This window comes from Lissotriton helveticus, chromosome 4_1 (genome assembly GCF_964261635.1).
Source record: "Lissotriton helveticus chromosome 4_1, aLisHel1.1, whole genome shotgun sequence".
Classification (NCBI taxonomy): Eukaryota; Metazoa; Chordata; class Amphibia; order Caudata; family Salamandridae; genus Lissotriton; species Lissotriton helveticus.
The window spans coordinates 142,441,420-142,461,008 of record NC_136063.1 but is presented as its reverse complement, the minus strand read 5'-3'; the positions used below and the strand labels follow the sequence as shown (position 1 = coordinate 142,461,008).

At 45.2% G+C, this 19,589-nt stretch overlaps 1 protein-coding gene and 1 long non-coding RNA gene across 15 annotated transcripts in view; one reads left to right on the top strand and one right to left on the bottom strand.

Moving 5' to 3' along the window:
- Positions 1-11,430, top strand: part of LOC144828428 (uncharacterized) — a 205,381-nt gene extending 193,951 nt beyond the window's left edge. Inside the window, exon 3 of the long non-coding RNA XR_013610446.1 lies at positions 11,294-11,430. This is a non-coding gene — a long non-coding RNA (uncharacterized LOC144828428). The remainder of the gene's footprint in view (positions 1-11,293) is intronic.
- The window catches only part of PLEC (plectin), a 1,130,647-nt gene that overhangs the window by 73,859 nt on the left and 1,037,199 nt on the right, over positions 1-19,589 (bottom strand). For 10 of the 14 annotated variants that reach the window (XM_078686563.1, XM_078686564.1, XM_078686568.1 and 7 more), the window contains 9 exons: positions 19,101-19,255; positions 17,135-17,459; positions 16,241-16,318; positions 14,125-14,286; positions 11,204-11,308; positions 10,698-10,793; positions 10,374-10,499; positions 7,869-8,078; positions 5,924-6,078 (listed from right to left, as the gene is read on the bottom strand). In XM_078686563.1, coding sequence (XP_078542689.1) covers positions 5,924-6,078; positions 7,869-8,078; positions 10,374-10,499; positions 10,698-10,793; positions 11,204-11,308; positions 14,125-14,286; positions 16,241-16,318; positions 17,135-17,459; positions 19,101-19,255 — 1,412 coding nt within the window. The remainder of the gene's footprint in view (positions 1-5,923; positions 6,079-7,868; positions 8,079-10,373; positions 10,500-10,697; positions 10,794-11,203; positions 11,309-14,124; positions 14,287-16,240; positions 16,319-17,134; positions 17,460-19,100; positions 19,256-19,589) is intronic. The other 4 variants (XM_078686567.1, XM_078686573.1, XM_078686562.1 and 1 more) reach the window with 1 other exon arrangement.

The window sequence follows — 19,589 nt, the reverse complement described above, 5'->3', positions numbered from 1 at the left end:
ATAGCACTGAAACAGCTATGACACACATAATTGATGACGCCCTCCAAATTCTGGATCGCAATGAGTCCTGCCTCCTCATCCTTCTTGACCTCTCGTCTGCATTTGACACGGTCAAACATGAGAACTTGCTGGAGCTGCTAAGTACTAGAATGGGGCTATCGGGAACTGTTCTCAAGTGGTTTTCGTCCTTCCTTCACAACCGGTCTCAGAGGTTCAAGATCGACAATGTGCTATCTACACCTGTGCCTGCAGATCTAGGTGTTCCACAAGGATCCACCCTCTCCCCTACACTGTTCAACCTCGTTATGGAACCGCTCGCCACCTTGCTTCAAGCATCCAATGTTCAATTCCATATGTACGCCGATGACACACAACTCTATCTAAAGGTACAATCCCCGGAAGATATCAAACATCTGAATTCCACGCTTATTAACACCCAATCTTGGCTGGCCGATAATCACCTCAAACTAAATGCTCTGAAAACTGAGTTCCTACTCATCTCACCCCCGGCGAAAATCTCCACCACCCAAACCTGGCTCAACAACCTAACAGCACTCAATGTCCAACCTACCATCGTGGACTCGGCGAAATCCCTAGGCATCACACTCGACGCCAAGCTCAACATGCAGCAGCACGTCAGCAAAGCCACAAAAGCATCTAATTTCCAAATTAACACGCTGAGGAAAATTAAACCCTTCCTCCCGGCCAAAGACTTCCAAACTGCTGTACAAGCTTTAGTCATCCCTCGAATAGACTACGGAATTGCGGCCCTCAGCGGTCTCCCGCTATCCACAACAGCACCCTTAAGAGCCTCCCTAAACGCTGCCGCGAGACTCATTACTGGCTCTAGAAAGCATTCGCACATATCCCCAGACCTAAAGGCTCTAAAATGGCTGCCTTTTGAAGCCAGAATACAGCTAAAAATTGCAGTTATGACACACGCGGCCGTGCACCACAAGGCACCCAACTACCTCGCTCAAAAGCTGTCTATATCAGGAGGCTCGAGATCCAATAGGAGCACAAAAAATCTTCTCCTGAAACCTCGTAGATTCCGGAAAGTGAAAACTTACAAGCGCTCCTTCTCAGGAATGGCACCCAGGATCTGGAATGCGCTCCCTCCTGAAACCAGGCTGATCTCCTCCACTGCACTCTTCAAGAAAGAGGTGAAAACCATCCTTCTGGCCAAAATCTCCTGATCGTTATAGATGTTGGTTCAGAGACTCTGCACTGCTTTGTATCACTGCTCACCCTATCCCCTGGCACTATACTATACTTGTTGGGGGCACTACTACGCTACTCTCTTACAACCGACCAAGATATGATACACGTTGGTTTACTGATCCACCTGTACACCTCTGTAGTGGGATCAATGACCTGTGCTGTCCTATACTACTTCCTTACCTGATTGTATATGGATTGGTTTTATGTATGTTTTTATTATCCATGTTATTACCATGTTATTGACTATTATACTGTTCCCATTATCTCTGTTGACTCCTACTGCCTTCCCTGTCTTTGTGAAGCGCTCTGATATCTGTAAGGATCATGTTCGCGCTATATAAAACTTTGAATAAATAAATAAATAAATAAATAAGTGCACATGATGGTTTGGCCTGCCGTCTTGGGCTGGCCAAACAGTCCAGCGCACTTTGCATGTTCCCCACCAGGCTGTAATACACACCTGGTGGGGAACATGCACATGCTCCCTGTCCCAGTCTGATCGCCGAACCATGGCCCTCACTTAGACCAATCACAACGCCGAATTGCAGTGCTGTAATTGGATGAGGGAGCCTGTGTGCTTCCGCAACTGGGACTCGTCAGGAAGCAACGATGGAGGAGAGACGGAGGCGGCTGCGAGGAGGTGTTTTTTTTTAATGTCCTTTCCTTCTCTTTGACGGGTATTTACTTGTCAACTTTAAATTGGAACCTCCATGTGGTGAGAAAGCCAATGCATCTCTCAGTACACTTACCCCCATCCGAAATGTCCCCCATAGATATGTGGTCAGTAATGGATAGGATAGCTCAGTGGGAGGAGTGCCTGCCCTGACACCTGCAGCCCACAGGTCAGATCTTGGTATCAACTGAGATTTTCATTATTGCGCAGTACATAGTACAGGTATCATTGAGTTGCTTAATAGCGATGCCTATTAATAAGGCACTTCAAGACGATTTAGGGTGCCGTGAGTAATATACCTAATCGTGCAATTCCTCATTATTCTAGCTTCAGCTCATGGTCCCATCAGAAGCTGCGACTTAAGTTGCCTGCAAAGTTTCTCTGCACCTGGGCCATGCTCCTCTAACATAAGATTTCCCTGCTCCTACTGACTTAATGTCTGCTCTGCTTTCAACAACTGATGTGGTTTCCCCTTGCTCACAAATGTACAAGCAGCGGTGGTATTCTCAGTTAGAATGACGAGTGTCTTGCTTATACTGTTACGAAAGTGTTCAGTGTTAGTACCACAGCTGCAAGATTGTTTTATGGAGAGCTCCTTCCACTTAGATTCTTCTTCTTTTGAGTTTTGAGTTCTTGTGTTTGGCCTCCTCATCCTGTATGTTGTGCACCTCTCAAGATACCCTTGAGAAGGGTTCAAGCATGGCCTTGCCATATATCCCTTTTTTCAATCACCAAAAGCATTACTTTGCCTGTGTCAAAACAACTAGTCCTTTGGTGCTCGATTTATGCATGTCTGATGCTTACCTGCCCATAAGCACTTTCCTCTTCCTTGCCGTTAGGGAAGTTGCAATTTTGGAGAAGGGTAGAATGCACTCAGAATCGTCGGTCGTTTCCTCTAAAACACAATTGTTATTTCATCCAGAGTTGGCTTCCTTAATGTGAGGAAAGGGGGTGGATTATATGGTGTGGTTGTGTGACCTCACCATGTAATACACTACCAACCCCCTAAGGTTTGTTTAACCTTAGCTCAACTATGGATAGCTGTGGTTCGGAGCAGTCAGGCTTACCCAAAATGAAAAAGATCTACTGGAGGGCACCAGAGATATGGAATTTACAACGAACTATAAATCAATACTTTTTACTTTATTGCAAACAAGCACTAGCAAATTCATCGAATTTGGCACTTTTTTGTCAGAGTGCTATGCAGTTTCTTAAAGTTACTTTTGGTGAGCAACACTGGCAGGAAGCCAGTTAAGTGGACCGACAAGGTCCAACGGAACAGTTACCTCCTACAGAAAGTCAATCCTCAGTTCAGTTCCAGCGTCAGTGGCTGCTTGCCATTGATTTCTAAGAAGTGGTCCTGATACAAGGTATACAGGATACTGAAATTGCTTTGCAGTCGACGGGGGTCTTCCTGGGGCAACTCCTCAGTCCATTGTCCTAGTTAGGTGATTCAGGCTGCAGGAGTTGACGTCCCATTCCTGGTTCAGCGGAAGTCCAGTCGCCACTGAGTCGCCAGTCACCTGGCACAGCGGTTTCCTTCTTTCGGTGACCAACCTGCACTCCCAACAACTCTCCCAGTTCCAGCATACTCTGGTCCTGGACTCAGGCTGCAAGGCGGTGAGGAGCAGTAATCTGGGATACCAACATGCCCCAATAGGCTTCTTAAGCTTTTGTGGCTCTGTGGCGTGAAGAGGGGTCAGACGACTGACTCTTAGAGTCTCTACATCAAGGTGTGCTCTGGGTACAACTTCTCCACGAGCAGGACACAGTAGACAGTCTTTTCCTTTGCTAGCCAAGGAGTAGCAGGTGCAGTCCAACTTCGGTGCAGCCCCTTTTTTGCTGGTTCCAGGGTCAGCAGGGAAGTCCTTCTTCAGTCGCCTGCCTCCAGTCAAGAGATATCGGAGTTCTGGGTGCCAGGTGTGACCCTTTTATACCCTTAAAGTACCCTTAAGGGAGGTCACGGTACCTAGGCAATGGGTTACTAAGTAGCTCCCCACCAGCTGACAACTTCCTGTGAACTGTGACACCTATCTAGCCTAGAACGCTCCATTCTGTCTACTCTCAACATGGCAGAACCCTTCTCGCCCTCAAGAGCTCAGTAGCCTGCCCTGGAGGTGTGGAGGCATGTGGGCTACACACCCACGGGAAAACCTTTTTGGCCAGTGTTCTCCCTCCCTCCTCCTTGAATTACCAACTTTGATAGTCTCATTCAGATGTTAGAACAGCTGAGACGTCAGTGTGCAACTCTATACTCGGCAATAGGGCTACCAATCTTTTTCACAGTAAAAATTACAATTTCAGATTTTTGTTGCTAGAACATGCTAATAATAAGTTCTACTAGTATAATATGTTGTACCCTGCCTTGGGACTCGATAGGCCTGCTGTAACGGTGACTAACACTCATTAAAAGGGGAGTTTTGGCTTTGCCATTGCTTAAAATGGCAAAGTTGCGTTAGCAGTTTTAAACAGCACTTCCAGTCTGCAGTGGCAGAATGGGAGCCATGTTTTCTCTGGTCTCCCTCAGGGTGGCACAACAAGTGCTGCAGTCCCTGAGGGGCCACTCTTAAGTTATAGGCCCTAGGTATTCCTGGTACCATAGACTAGGGACTTAAAAGTAAATTTGCCTATGCCAATCGGGCGTCAACCAATCACACATACACATTCAAGGGTAAAGGCACGGGCACTGAGGTCTGGTTAGCAGGTCTCAATGCACTCGGAGTTGAAAAACCAGCAGCATCTGTCCTAAACTTTGAGGATGACCGTGCAAAAAGAGTCATTTCCTTATTCTTACCTTACTAAGTCTTTGGTTAACTGGTTCTCTTGTGCTTCATTCTCTCGACCAATCTGACATCTAGAGATCAGTAGATGTAAACAGCCCACACCCTCTACAGGCACTATGTGAACAAAGTTATTATGGATTAATATCTAATGGCAAGACGTTGTCCTTGTTATGTTTACCAACATGTGGTTCAAGTGGAAAGCAAAGGGGTAGAGAGCTTGGACTGCCAGATACCACAGCCAACCTATCCACCCAGAGCACACCAGCTCCAGGAGGTAGAGTTCTGTACTGAATATGCTTTCTCGAACTAGCCCTTTAAAAGCTCGTCTAGATTGTGTAGCTGTCACGGTGCCCATGAACCAACTGCCTAACGTGATCGTCCTTCACATATCTAGTTCGATCTCGTTCAATAATCCCCGGTCAATAGGCTTTCCTTGAATTGATGTGTTCCCTCTTCCTCGGTCCCACCCTCTTTCACGGTCCTTCAATGGTGCAGCTATAGGCCTGCGTCTCTTAAGAGCAGCCGAACTGTGAGACACATCCAGGAGATGTCTTATTTGGTTTGCTTGCACCTTCCTGGGATTGTTGAGATTTCCGAAAAAGTCCTGCTGCCCTAACGCCCACCAACTCTCCATCGCCTTTGTTTCTCATTTTATTGAGTGTTTTTCACGTACAGATCAAAATAATGGGCAGAAATGTTTATATGCGGAAATGGATAGTGGTGGATGTGGTCTTGGTGGCTCTAAACTCAAAGTTTGCAATAATGTGGATAGGTTCATCGGGCACTCCCTCGCTTTTCTAACTGCCAAAGCCGTTCCTATGATAAATATTGACATTCTCCAACCACTCAAGACAGAGTTCATAAAGGCAAAAAAATGTAAAGCTTCTTGCATTTTAAGGTGCAGGTAGAGTCCAGCCTTTTGTATCGCCCTCTCCATCCCCACCGTGTTATTGTTAATTGTGTTTATCATCAGGTGCTTCCCTTCTGATTTCTCAATCCTAATTCTGGTCACTTCACTTTCATTAGTTTGTGCTTATATCACTAAACGCTTGCACGCCAACTTCCATCAACACAGTGCAGCACCAGAAACTTATTTTAGCAGTTCTGTTGCTGCAATGTTTTACAATTTGGGTGAAAAGTCAAACAAAAGAAAAGAAAATGTACAATGTTTAGTATTTTCGTTTTCAAAGTGGTGTAAGCTGATAAGCAGTTTCGCAGGGATTTTGGAGTCCCTGTTTTCTTATACCTGTTGACCACGTCTAGTGCCTCCTTGTTTGGCGGTGGGATAAGGAAGCAGACAGATGGGACGATGGACTCGCTCCCGGAAACATTCAGCACCTTCCACTTGTAGGGCTGCGAGTTGTTCAGTAGGACACACTCATCTCCCTTGTGTACAGTAATCTAAAAGTAGGAGAATAACAGCATAATTGAGCAAAACAGCATGTGTAGAACAGAACCTAACTAGCACCTGCAGGCTTAAGGTACACAGCATGAGCAGGCCTAAACAGATCCAGCAGGAGCCGTTCCAATGAGACCCAGCCCGAGAAGGCACAAAGAGACCCAGAGTGAGCGGGCACAAAGAAACCCAGAGCGAGCAAGCACAAAGAGACCCAGCGCGAGCAGGCATAAAGAGACCCAGCTCAAGCAGGCACAAGGAGACCCAGCTCAAGCAGGCACAAGGAGACCCAGCTCAAGCAGGCACAAGGAGACCCAGCTCAAGCAGGCACAAGGAGACCTAGCATGAGCAGGCACAAAGGGACCCAGCGTTAGCAGAAACAAAGGGACCCAGCGCGAGCAGGCACAAAGGGACCCAGCGCGAGCAGGCACAAGGAGACCCAGCCCGAGCAGGCACAAAGGGACCCAGCGCGAGCAGGCACAAAGGGACCCTGCGCGAGCAGGCACAAAGGGACCCAGCGCGAGCAGGCACAAAGGGACCCAGCGCGAGCAGGCACAAAGGGACCCAGCGCGAGCAGGCACAAAGGGACCCAGCGCGAGCAGGCACAAAGGCACCCTGCGCGAGCAGGCACAAGGAGACCCTGCGCGAGCAGGCACAAGGAGACCCTGCGCGAGCAGGCACAAGGAGACCCAGCGCGAGCAGGCACAAGGAGACCCAGCGCGAGCAGGCACAAGGAAACCCACCGCAAGCAGGCACAAGGAGACCCAGATCGAGCAGGCTCAAGGAGACCCAGTGCAAGCAGGCACAAGGAGACTTGGCATGAGCAGGCACAATGAGACCCTGCACAATTTGGTCCATAGAGACCTAGTTGGAGTAAACCCAAAAGACTCAGCACAAGCAGGCCCAAAAGGTACCCAGAGCAAGGTGACCAATAGAAACCAGCACAAGCAAACACAGAGCCCCAGCACGAGCAGTCTTAGTGTAAGTAGGCGCATAGAAGCCCAGTGCGACCAGGTGCATAGAAATCCATTGTGGGCAGGCGCATAGAGGCCCAGGGTAAGCAGGTGCATAGAAACCCAGGTTGGGCAGGCCCTGCACGAGCAGGCATGTAGAAGCCCCTACGTGAGCAGGCACATAAAGGCCCAGCACATGCAGGGAAATCCAATGCAAGCAGGCTGATAGTGACTTAGCATGAGTAGACCCAAAGAGACCAAGCAGGAGTATGCCCAAAGTGGCACAGCGTAAGCTGTCCTAGAGAGGCAAAACACAAGCAGGCCAAAAGAGACCCAGCTTTTTGGCCCATTGAAGCGGGCCAAAAAGGTATAGCGCAAGCAAAATAAACACCATATAGACTCCAAAGAAACAGCACATGCAGTGATAAAGAGATAGAGCTATTGTGGGTCCAAAGAACCACCACACTGGAAGATCTAAAAAACACACAGCAGCCAAGGACAGCAGCTGAAGTGCCTAAGAGACACAGCAGCTGCAGCCCCTAAGAGATATAGTACCTGCAAAATCAAATCTCGAGAACCTGTGCTGTGGAGGGCCAATCACACACAGCACAGGTTGGCTGAAACAAACATATCACCTGCAGGTTCAAAAAAATAGCAGATGCATGCCTAAAAGATACACTGCACTAGAGAGTCCAGAAATGTTCAGCACAGGCAGGGCCAAGGCACATAGCACGGACATGCCACAAATAATCACATCACAGGGAGCAGAAAAGTGCAGATTGCAGGCATGCACAAATGCACACAGGCAGGGGACAGGCAGAGAAGCACACTTGGGCACTCACATGGGCACGGCCCGCATGACGCACTGCCTTGCGCACACACACGCTGGGCTTCGTTACCTCCATTTGCTTGTAGTCGCACACAGCTTGTAGGGGAAGCTTGCCCTTCAGTGGGTTGGCGGGGCTGCGGGGTTTGAGCTGGACTATTGCTTTGGCACGTTTCGCAAGGCCAGAGAGGTGCCCCTTGTACTCGGTCAGCTGCTCCTTCTCATCCTAAGAAGGGGAGAGAAAGAATGAAAAAGAAAGATGGTCAAAATTGGAGGATAGTTGAAACAGAAGCAAGGCAAGAAAGTGAGTACAGCAACAGAAGGGCAAACAAATATAGGCAAGGGAAGAGATGGAGTAAATGTTACAAGGAGAAACAACATTGACAAGATGTGGAAGCCAGATGAACCGGTCAACACGAAGAAGAGAGCAGAAGAAAGGATGAGGAAGTAAAGAGCAGGAAATAGGGCAGGCAGGAAGAGAATGGGTATAAATCAGAGACCAGAAGAAAGTAATGGGAAAGATTTAGAAGACAGAAGAAAGGCAAAAACAAATGGAGCTGGCCGAGATAGGCAGGAGAAATATGTTGCAAAAAATAGAACAGAGGAATGGAGGGGAACTAGGTCTGTGGAAGCAGAGGAAAGCATTGAAATTTTGAGACAAGGACGGTGCATGTATCACAAAACATACTGTCAGCACCCAATCAAAAGTAAAGACATCATGAGTGAGGGAGGAGGTGCAATAAGAATCAAATGGGGAAACACTTGTAGGAAACCGAGTTGTGCAGAGAATATGAAGATTGGATTGGTAGTACTCCATAAGTGTGTAGAACGCTTGTAGCACTAGAAGTGTGCAGGTCTCAGCACATCATTGTGCAATACACGGGCTTGAGATATTTTGGGCACTATGCCCGTACGTTGTACGATACTTGGTAAGGAGACCATTAAGTGCCAGCCCTCGCTCATACTGTGAACTAGCTGTATGAGTATCATAGAGGTAGGCCTTTACTAAAGCGTGCACAGCACCATCCTAATGTCTACTTGGTATGTAGCTGGGTATGTTTGGAATAAAGGCGATGTAGGCGCTCTGCCCTAGTGCAGCAGTCCATTATTCTATGGTGGACTTATCTAGCGGGCCAATGAAATGAGTCATTCTATGACTTCCATGTGCAAAGTATTCATCAACTTCCAAGAAAAATATCTGCTATGTGCTGTTTTTTTCCGACTCAACTACAAGGCATTGCTCTTTTCTTGTTATTTGGGTGTAGAATACTGCTTCCACCCGAAAAGTAAAGACCTGAGTTAGGTTCCCTACCCCTTGCCTTAAGAAAAGTTCTTTAACGAAGGCCAGGAACCATCTTGCAAAGTTACCACGTTTTGCTCCCAGAAAAAAAAAAAACCTTTTTAAAAATAAATATATTATACTAGCTCTTGTTTTCTGGAGCAGTTTCTGCAGTATATAAGCATGGCTGTATACCAGGAAATATACCAAGTTGTGTGAGGTTCTTGGATCACATGATCTGCCTGTCACCTGTACACTGCAGCAGATGTGGCTGCCTTGATAGTTGGGCTCAAACTGCTCTCTAATATCAGTGGTGAGAAGGCAGGTGCTAAAAGTGAATGTTCCTTTTATCTTGCTTGCCTGCAGCGTGTTTGCTGCCTTGGTTTCAGTGGTGAATAAGAACTCAATAGACCTTTTTGATTACCCCCCAATCCCTATTAGGAGTCAACCAAATATTTTCTGACAATGGGAAAAGAGACAATTGTTGCTTATTTCTGCCTGGGTCAATTCAAGAGCAGAGTTCTAATTATCCACGGTGTGTCCATCCTGTTCATAGGAAATGGATCCCTTTTCCAAAATTAGTCCATCAGCAATGTATTATCTAGGCATTCTCAGATTGCAAGCTTGGGGCCTCAAGGATTGCAAGCTTCCATACAGCCATATTCCCCACAATGCGGATGAAAAAAGATGTTTTACTCTTTTTACCCATTCTCACTGAAAATGTAACAAATTCGCTCTCGAAATAGCACCCACTCTATTTACTGTTATTATGCTTTGTAAGTTGATTCGTTGTACTAAAGATATGTTAGATAAACTAACCTTTACATTTTTTCTGGTCAAAGTGTGGTTTGATATACTATGTGGGCCAGCAGACCTCAACAGCACATCATTTTAAGATCTGGCTCAAGATATCCCAGTTTTCACCTGCTCTCATAGCGAAGGACAGGAATCCTGAGTGGTTCCAGAGCCAAAGACCAACAGTTTTAGACTGGGATAAACTCAGAACTACATCTCATCAGTCGTTGGATTCATGTGCAAAGCTTTGTAGAGTAATGAAGTGTGGCATACGACGCACACGGACACGCACTCACTATCCACTCTGAACCAATCGGCAACTATGTTTTTGTTCAACTTAAGTTATGTAGCGGTCGTAAGTTTTCAAATACTTAGGCATGAAGCACCTTTAAGCGTTATACATGATTCCGCAAAGTAGTAACATGCACCTGCTCGCTCCATACTTACAATGCTGTCCTGCAGCAGGTCCTCGAGCCGAGTCACAGTGATGGAACGGTCACACGAGTACTTCTTCTTGAGGGAGTCCTGCAATTTCTTGAGGTATTCCTCAGTGTCCTTCACATCCGAGAAGAACTGAGGGAGAATGGAGAAGGTTAATTTTGTCATTCCACTTTTCACCTCAAAGCCTGGGGTAAAGTGACCATTTTCAAAAACCTGATACATAAATATTAAGTTAGATCATATTGGCTGTTACGGGCCTCCCACTGAAACACCTCAATCCATGCTTCAGCCTACATATCATCACAGCGAACAATTGATTTTGATTCTGACCTGGAAATACGCAGTGTTCTCTTTGAGGTGGGCTTCAATGCAACAGCACAGCTGCAGCATCCAACTCCACTGAGTCTGCAGAGCAGCCTGAAATGCCTGAGAAAGAGGGAGAGAAAGGGGTGTAACCATCTGAGAATACACACAATCAAACACCTACACCAGAACCAGAGCACCTTGAATGCTCCCTTAAAAGTGTTCCCCCTTCGGCAAAGCATCCAGGATTGATGCAGGACACCCCGCAATAGCATTTAACACACACACATACAAGTACCATTTTTTCCATGATATTAACTCAGATCATATTTTAGTAATTGGCTCCTTTTTGTCACTTTATGTTGTATCCATCGAGCTCTAGTTGCATTACCAAGAAGGACCAGGATTATGGTCTACTCTATGTATTATGTTTTTGTTGAACAGCGGCCTTGAGGTACATCCCCACCCTGGCATGTATTTACAATGGTCTCGAAGGCATTGCTGCAGTATTGTTGCAGTTACTGGGTGCTCACCTCTACAGTGGGCTTTCCAGGGTGGTCGTCCCGCAGTAGTCGGTCCCCAGTGTTCTGGATCTCCTTAATCTTCTTCTCTTTCAACTCCAGCTCCCGCATCAGCCCCTGAGACAGAGTGAGAAATTCACTGAACAGTCAAAACCAGATTGGGCGACAGGCATCTCAGGAACAGGACAGAACATGACCAGACAAGAAGGAGCAGCATCTTCGCCATCATCCCCAAAGACCCAACACTGAATGCTCACTGTCTAGCAGCAGCTCAAGATATGTGAACGGAACGTGCTAACTTATAGGCCTTGAGATGCAGAATCTGCTTTTAGGAGATTCTACATTTCAATCTGACTCTTATGACAGACATCCTTTATGCTAGAAGCCCCCTTCCATTCAACTAGCTCTGCTTGATGTTCCCTGATGAATTACATCTTCATCTACAGGTGAAGAGGCCACAGCGGAGGTAGGGCTTTTAATTCAATGATGCCCTGGCCAATGTTTGATGGTTACCCATAACACAGCTGAATATAATGTTCTCAGCTAAAGACCTTCTAAAACACAGAGGTAAATACTGCATCTGGATAAATGAGAGGTGGCAGAGGTTTGGAAAAAAGGGCAAAGTAAATGGCACTCATCATTCATTCGTGCAGTGATGACAAAGTGATCTCTAAAGACGTTCATGGCGACCAACTACTTGGACTATTCCACATACCGCAACGTGTCAAGTAGCCAAAGGTGCCTTTTGATATTATGTCAGAAGCTTCCTACAGAAAAAGAACATATAAGGGTCAGGTGATCTGTGCAACTTGGTGTGTCAGTGAGGTTTAACACTTAAGATGATGATGTTCAGTGTGTGGAGTGATGGAGATGTAGAGGGCAATGTGTGGGTAATGTGCAGATTGGGGAGCTAAGAAAAATATATAATGCTTTCAGATATGATAAGGTTGTGAGGACAAGTACAGCATGTGGGTTGATGGGAACCAGAGTTTTGTTACGTGTCAAATTGTCTACAACATGTGTGTGGTGAACCACCTGTTTGTTCTGACCTAACCTGTGTGTGTGTGTGGTCTCTGATTGTGAAGTGAACTGATTGTAAACAAATGTGTGTGTAGTAGGAGGAAAACATGGATTGTAAACTTGATACTCAGCTTTTGTAAGTGTCTGTCCAACTAGGCTTTACTCTTTACATTGTTGGGAATTCATGTTTGGGATCAACCACTTTGAAATTGTTGGGAATATATACCTGTGTGTGGCCACCAGTTTGGAAATTTTAGTAATAAGTACATAATACTCTGACCTTGCAAGTATTAACATACTGAGTTTGTGTTTGCTTTTTACACCCACTACTTAAAATGTTGACTAAAACAATTATATCTGCGGTGCCGGGTGTCTGAACTTGCTGTGTAGGCCTATTTGATTAGGGATGTACGTTCGAACATTTTGAGTACACTTGTTTGTGGGGCTGCGAGTTCTGAAATTTTTGGGCCACATTAACATGTGTGGAGTTAACTATTCTGAATATTTTGGGAGCACGTGTGAGGTTACCTGTTCTCCGCTCTTTGCCAAAATATGTATGACAGCAGCACATCTAAGTAGTGGGTTACACCTTTGGATGTGTTGACAGCTGTGTGCAACGTATGGACTACCCTACTGTATATGGTCACGTAGTTTAAATCTGTTGGCTGTATTATGAATGTATTTAATTTTTCTTTTCTTATAATACAATATTTTATTATCTTTGTTGTCTTTCAAACACGCATTTCCCATGTTTTAAGTTTGGATATTAGTTTGTTACGTAAACAGTACTGAAAAGATCTCGTACGTCTGTGCAGTTTGATTAGATCAGAATCAAGACCATTATTGGTTGGGACGCCCTCAAGAATGAATCTAAATGAAAGCTATTTTCTTAAGTGTTTCAGGTTTATTAAATAAACAAGTGTGCAGACCCAAGTACGTTTTTAGAGAGGGAACATATATTGCACTGTGAAGGACCCATGCCCTAGTGCTACCCCCGATGCACAGCAGCAATTTGACCCCTTGCCTCTAGCACTAGGGCAACGATTGCTGTGTTCTCGGGAGAACGCCCCACCCCACACACACACACACACATTTGTGAGCAGTCTTTGGCAATCGTCTAGTCTTTCAAAAAACACAAGGCTGTTTTAATCAAACAATACCCTTTTAGGGTCTCACCTACAGACAGTTCTTAGCTGACTGTTGTTGAAGACCTATTGTAGACAGTTCACACATTTACACTGATCTATATGCCAGCCCATTGCTTACCATGGGTTAGCTGTCCTGTCACTCATGCGTTTTCTTTTTATTCAGTGATATGCTTTCCTCATCTTGTGTTTGTCCCTCTCCTGGAGCTTAGCCCATTTACCATACTTTTAACTGAATGGCTTGTATCCTTCTACTGCTCAAATTCAGGAAACTATTTGTTTTTGCCTGTAACATTGCATGGGACTTCACTGCTGGACTCTCTTCCTCATGGTCTGCTTTTCTCATTCATATACCCAGACCTGCTCTATGTAAATCTTCTCTCACCCGTGTCCATTGCTCTCCACCCTTCCCCTTGGATTTTGTCATTTTTTTCAAATGTAACCCTCTTTCTGGTTCCACCATTTTCTTCCCTAGTAATCTTGAAGCTCGGCAGCATTTACTCACCACCCCAACAACCATGACCGGATCCAACACTTGTCTCACCCCGCCACATCTTTTTTTAACTTTTTATTTTTCTCCCTTTCTGGATGGCCGAGGAGCTGCAATTTGGTGCTAAGCAGCTCAGGTTTCAAAACATGCAAGTTAATCTAACACTGACCATAGCATGGGTTGCTCCTGAGAATATACTTAAGAAATACATAAAGAAGTGACTGGGCTGGAATAAGGACGCCTTGCTGCAGACATCATAATAGCGAGAGATTACCTACCGAGTAATTCTCTTTCTTGGCGACCATGTTGGTGTTGCGGTCGCTCCAATCGTAGTTTACCTCCTCTTCCTCCTTGTCATTCAGCCACATCAGCTCTTTGGTGGCAGCCGACACAAAGGCATTGAGGCTCTCCAGGTGTCGCAGCCGGGATTTTGAGGAGTTCTACAAGGAGAGAATGAACATAAAGGGAACAAAACATTAGAAACTTGGGTTTGAAATGCTTGTTGGGCTAACCATATTTTAGAGACTTGTAATAATATGTCTTGTAGACGGCTGCACGCTAAAGAAAAAGGGCACCAAGCCGTCACGCAATAGGTCATCCCCAGGGAAATGCCCCCTGCTTCAGAGGGGGGTCAACTGCACAAAAACTGCACACTATGGCATTCTTCAAGCCACCTGAGCACAGCCAATAAAGAGGCCATGAAATGCATATGTTCCTGCTACCACAATCAGAGGCAACCGTGATTCTGGAGGACTTTGGCATCCAGCAGCCATAATTTCCTGGATCTCATCCTAGTGCCTAAAAGGAGGATTGGGGGCCTTTAGACCTGGTGGGACCCTGTTTGAGTCTGCCGAGGTATGGGTGGACAGTTCTAGGAAAGCTACTGTGATTTTCAGACTGCTCACTCAGTGTATTTATTCCAGGCTTCTCAAGAATTATGGTGAGAAAGCTCTGTACAAGGGTCGCCACAAAACTCAACCACTCAGCAGGGATACTGTCTGTTTCAGGATGCGCTGAAGGCTCTTGAAAAGGGATGTGCATAGCTGCCGATAAGATAGTGGAAAGCGAATCATGCCCGCTGCAGAGATCTGCGAGTACCTGAAGATCTTAGGTTTGTATCCCTCCTTGGCATGCACATTTTCAAGAATGTCATAATACAGTTGTCCATTAAAGTGGGTCATAATGCCCAATATGTAAGCATCAGCGATGCAATTCGGTTTGTTTGGGTTCTAGAACAATTCTCATAGGTAATAGTCTCAAACCGTAAACAGGTGTTGAAGAAAAATACCCATCACCTTTTTATTCATTTTATTAAGCAGTTGAAGTACTGACAAATTACTGAACCTTCCCTTGAGTAGGGCATTCGTAATTAGGGGCTAACATATTGTTTATTATTTGCCATCATTTATTTTAAACAGCATATATTTCATCTCTGACCCTCTAAGGAGGGGGAACCAGACGTACAAATTTTATTATAACACACAACACAAAACTGAGCACTACCCGACAGTTCCCTAAAACCAAAATAAAAACAATACAGCGGGCCCAACACTGGCATTAAGAAAATACACTATATAAAAGAAAAGCGCTCTAAAAAAATACCAACTCAAAACATCCCAAAATACCCAGGCTGAGCCATGACACTGCTAGGGTAGGCTTTTTTGGCAAATAATGTTAACCCACTTCTTAAGGCCAGACAGAGACTATCGATGCTGGATAACTCGACTGAATATCAACAGTTAACCTCACATCATTAACCTGCAAATGGTAACCATTGTTCTGAAAAAATCTATGTTGGTGAAACCTGTGTACAATCTTTGTGGCGGAATACTGGCCAAGAGAGAACACAATATGACTTTCTCCCCAATCAAGCCGGAAACCTACTCTCTTAGTACGTTACCAAAGACTGACATGTCCAAGAGATTTGCCCACCTCTGAACTACTCTGAAGCTGCCCTGCTGCGCTGTTAGGACTTAGCCAGGAGCGTGTCCGTAATGACATGGAGTGAGGTGGTCACCCGAAGTCGCTATCACATGGACGGATTGTGTCTCGGAGAGAGAATACAGAAGCAGGGAAGTTTCACTATCCACTAAAGATACATAAGGTGAGGCAAGGAGGCCTCTCCTCTTCTTGCATGGGCCTAAATGATTGGAATTACCTACCTGCTTCGCTTATGGTTTGTAATGCTTTTGAAATAACTTTTTTAAATCTTGAAGGTGTGTCTTTTTTGAACCGCTTACCTCAGCACCTTCTGTTATGCCACCACGGGGAAGCCCCATTGGGGCAACCATGCACTTTATAAACCTGAATGATGATGATGAATAATAAGCCCAAATGAAAAAAAAGCTGGAAAAAACCCTTTTTCAGACCATGCATATATCAAAAGTGCCATACCAGCAGTTTTGCGTACTGAAGGTCCAACTTCCCAAGGTATTCTCTGAAGGCGTTCCTACTGGCGGGTGTAAGCTGAGCCTGGGAGAGGGAGAAATTAATCATGCTGTGAGAAAAACGAAAGCACCCAGAGAAATTCCTCAACTGGAAAGATGAATATCCAGACGTTTTAGGAGAGGTTTGTCAAAGTCACCCTATGGGTCTAGGAAGGACAATATGAGGTAAGACCAGGAAACCGTCAAGGGCACCAGATGCATATTAGGGCCAGGAAGCTTTTGGAACCAATGTAGTACACATTAGCATCAGTAACCTGCAATAAACCTAGGTGTATGTTATGGTCATTAATCAGCAGGGGGCTTGAGGTGCATGTTAAAACAAACGTGCTACCTGGGTAAAACCAGAGGAACAGTGGAACATGTTGGACCTGTGGAAAAGCATGAGTCACAATGTCAGTTTGAACATCAGGATACTTCAGGGGGTGGCATGTAGGTGTAGGATATGGGAAACTGCAGAGATCAAAAGTTCCATGTCATGAAGGTGCAGTTGTCAACAGCTGCGTACCATGGAGATGCTCCGTCTAAGCGATCAATGGAATTGTGTTATTCCTACATGCAATTGTATGGCCCTGGATTCATGAGAACAAGGTTTGGCCTGCTACTGAATGCCATAGAATGACCTTGGAATACAGTAAGCCTGCAGCTACTGAATGCAATGTACTCACCCTGGCATTGAGTACAAGAGTTGTGCTCTAGAGTAAAGAGTTGTGCTGTCACCACATACATTGAACCTGCATGGGATTAAACAGGCGTGCCAATGCATAGAATTTTGGACTCCCACTGTGTGTACATCAGCCTCAACGGGAATGAGCACTAATCCAGTTGAGAACTTGAACCTCACCTCATCTGCTCGTGCTCGTTCAATCTTTGCACGGAATTCGTCGATTGACTGATGGAGCCCACGATGACTGCCCAGGTGTGACTCCACGCTGGGAAGGTCGACCCCCCACTCAGCATTGTTGATGCGCTTCTGATTCTCTTCCACCCAGGTCAGCAGATCCCGCATGTACTTGAGGGTGACATTGTCCAGCTCCAGCCCATGTGCTGTTGATGTCACTGGTGAGGACACACTTTGGGTAATCACCTGTTGAACAGGACCACCTGACTTGATCCGCAGGTTATACTCCGTACGAATGGCCACCAGCCGCTCATGGAGACGGTAGACCCTGCATGGATGAACAGTGGGAAAACGAGCTAAATCTTAAGGCAAGACATCTAAGGATTACAATCAGTTTACTACTATTTCTCGGACCCCATAGAATTTAGACGAAAGCAAGCACATGACGGCAAACCAAGAGAATCTCAAATTATTTCTATATCCTACTAATCTGAAGACTTAATCCACACCACACCCTCCTACTATAGAGCTAGGTCACAATCCAGGAAGAATTAACTGTAAAGTAACTTTGACACTTTTAGAAGGACGTAGCTGTTGCTATTGGACAGTATAGGTGGCATGGGTGGGCGATTGACTGATGGGGTTAGTGAGTGCAAAGATGAGTGAGTGATGTACATAGTTCACACTGCATAGTAAATCAACACATCCACATCCTCACATAAACTGACCTTTATTTTAATACAAGCATCTGAAGGCTTAACTAATCTACCCCTCTAGTGCTCTCTAATCATTTTATGCTGGCCTGAGCTGGCTTTGCACGGGAGACAGAGTTAACTTGTGGCTATGTGCAGGTCAAAGTTATTCTTGTATGCGTCACATAGGGAAAAAATTGTTAAATTTCTGAAAATTCAATCCGCCTGATTTTGATATATAATGTTCTAGTTTCTTTCTATACAGAATGCTTATATTATCCAATAACACCTTTTCTTCTCTTCAGAGTCCAAAGGAAAAATGTATAAAGGATAACAGAAAATTGTTTATGTTAAGACCTGAGCCCTGTGTTTAATAACAGAGTCCAGATAAGAAACACCACTCTGCAGAAGATATCTGGCATAGCCAAATAGATTAAAAAGGCACGCTGCATCCCAGCCATAGCTGGAGGCGTGTTCTACTTGCACGTCAGTATAGTAGGCAGTCATGAGGCATCTTCTTCACGAGTCACTCTGCACAAAGAAATACTGTTGATTTGTCCTACCCAGTGGTTTGCAGATATTTTTAAAAGATATAACATTTTTGTGAGATGCTAGGATAACCCTTTGCTTTTCAGCACACTTTACAGAAAAGGTGAAACCCTTTGAGAGCTAAATGAAAAAGAAGATTGATCCGTCCCCAAGCATTAGTTGGAAGGGTAATGGACAGCATGTGAACCCCAAAAGTATTCAGGTTACTAAACAAATGCTGTGGGGTCTGCGTGCATCAAGGAACACAATGTCAACACACCAGTGCTCTGGAGAGAGCCGAAAAAGGCCACACTTTGTCAAGAATGAGGAGAACATGTGAACCTAAGCACACAGTGTCAAGGCACAAGAGTTGTGGTGCCAAATACGAAGATATACTGAAACCTGTAGACTAAAGGAAAGCTCATTAAGGCAATTAAGACCTTAGAACAAACAGACCTGTTAATAAGTGGAAAGGTCATGTATCTTTAGCAAACAGGACCACTAAACAGCAAGTGATGAGATCTCACAGACAACAAACCATGAGACTGTTCATCAGAAAGCAGCTCATGAGACCATGCAGTCACCTTGGGTAGTGTTCTGGTTACAAAGAAGATGAAGTTCAGGAATAGTTTGCTAGCTTCTTCTTGTTTTACCAAAAATTACACTAACTCATTTAAGTTCGATACTCGCATGTACAGTTGAAGAGTTCAGACTAGTTTCAAGTATTACATAATGTACAACACCGGTACCTTCTATACATCTGTTCTCCTTGTGGGTGGCGTCCATCCTTCAGAGTCTGCACGTCATTGAACAGCAGACGGATCATTCCATCTGCCTTATCCAAGTCGCGTTCGATCTCTGCAGCCTTCTGCGGTGACTTCCCAGAATTTAGCAGACGGATGTCCTGCAAGGAGGAGATCAAAGGATCAGAGAATTACACAGTCTTATCCAATAAATAGCACAAAAGGACATGACGAAACAGGAGACCAAGGAGCTGTGGTGAGTTGTTCCACTAATACTGCAGAAGGAGACGACCAAAAAAGTCAACATCCAAGAAACACCATAGGAGAGCATGGGCTAAGAGGAAGTCAAGACGCCAAGCCTTACTCATCCATTTCAAGGAAATTAGAACATTGCCTAACAGGAGATCAACAGCTACATTCAAGAAAAATACAGATAATAGTAGGGTACATTTCTACACCCAAAACTATGATACTGTCCTAGGGCCTCGTCTATAA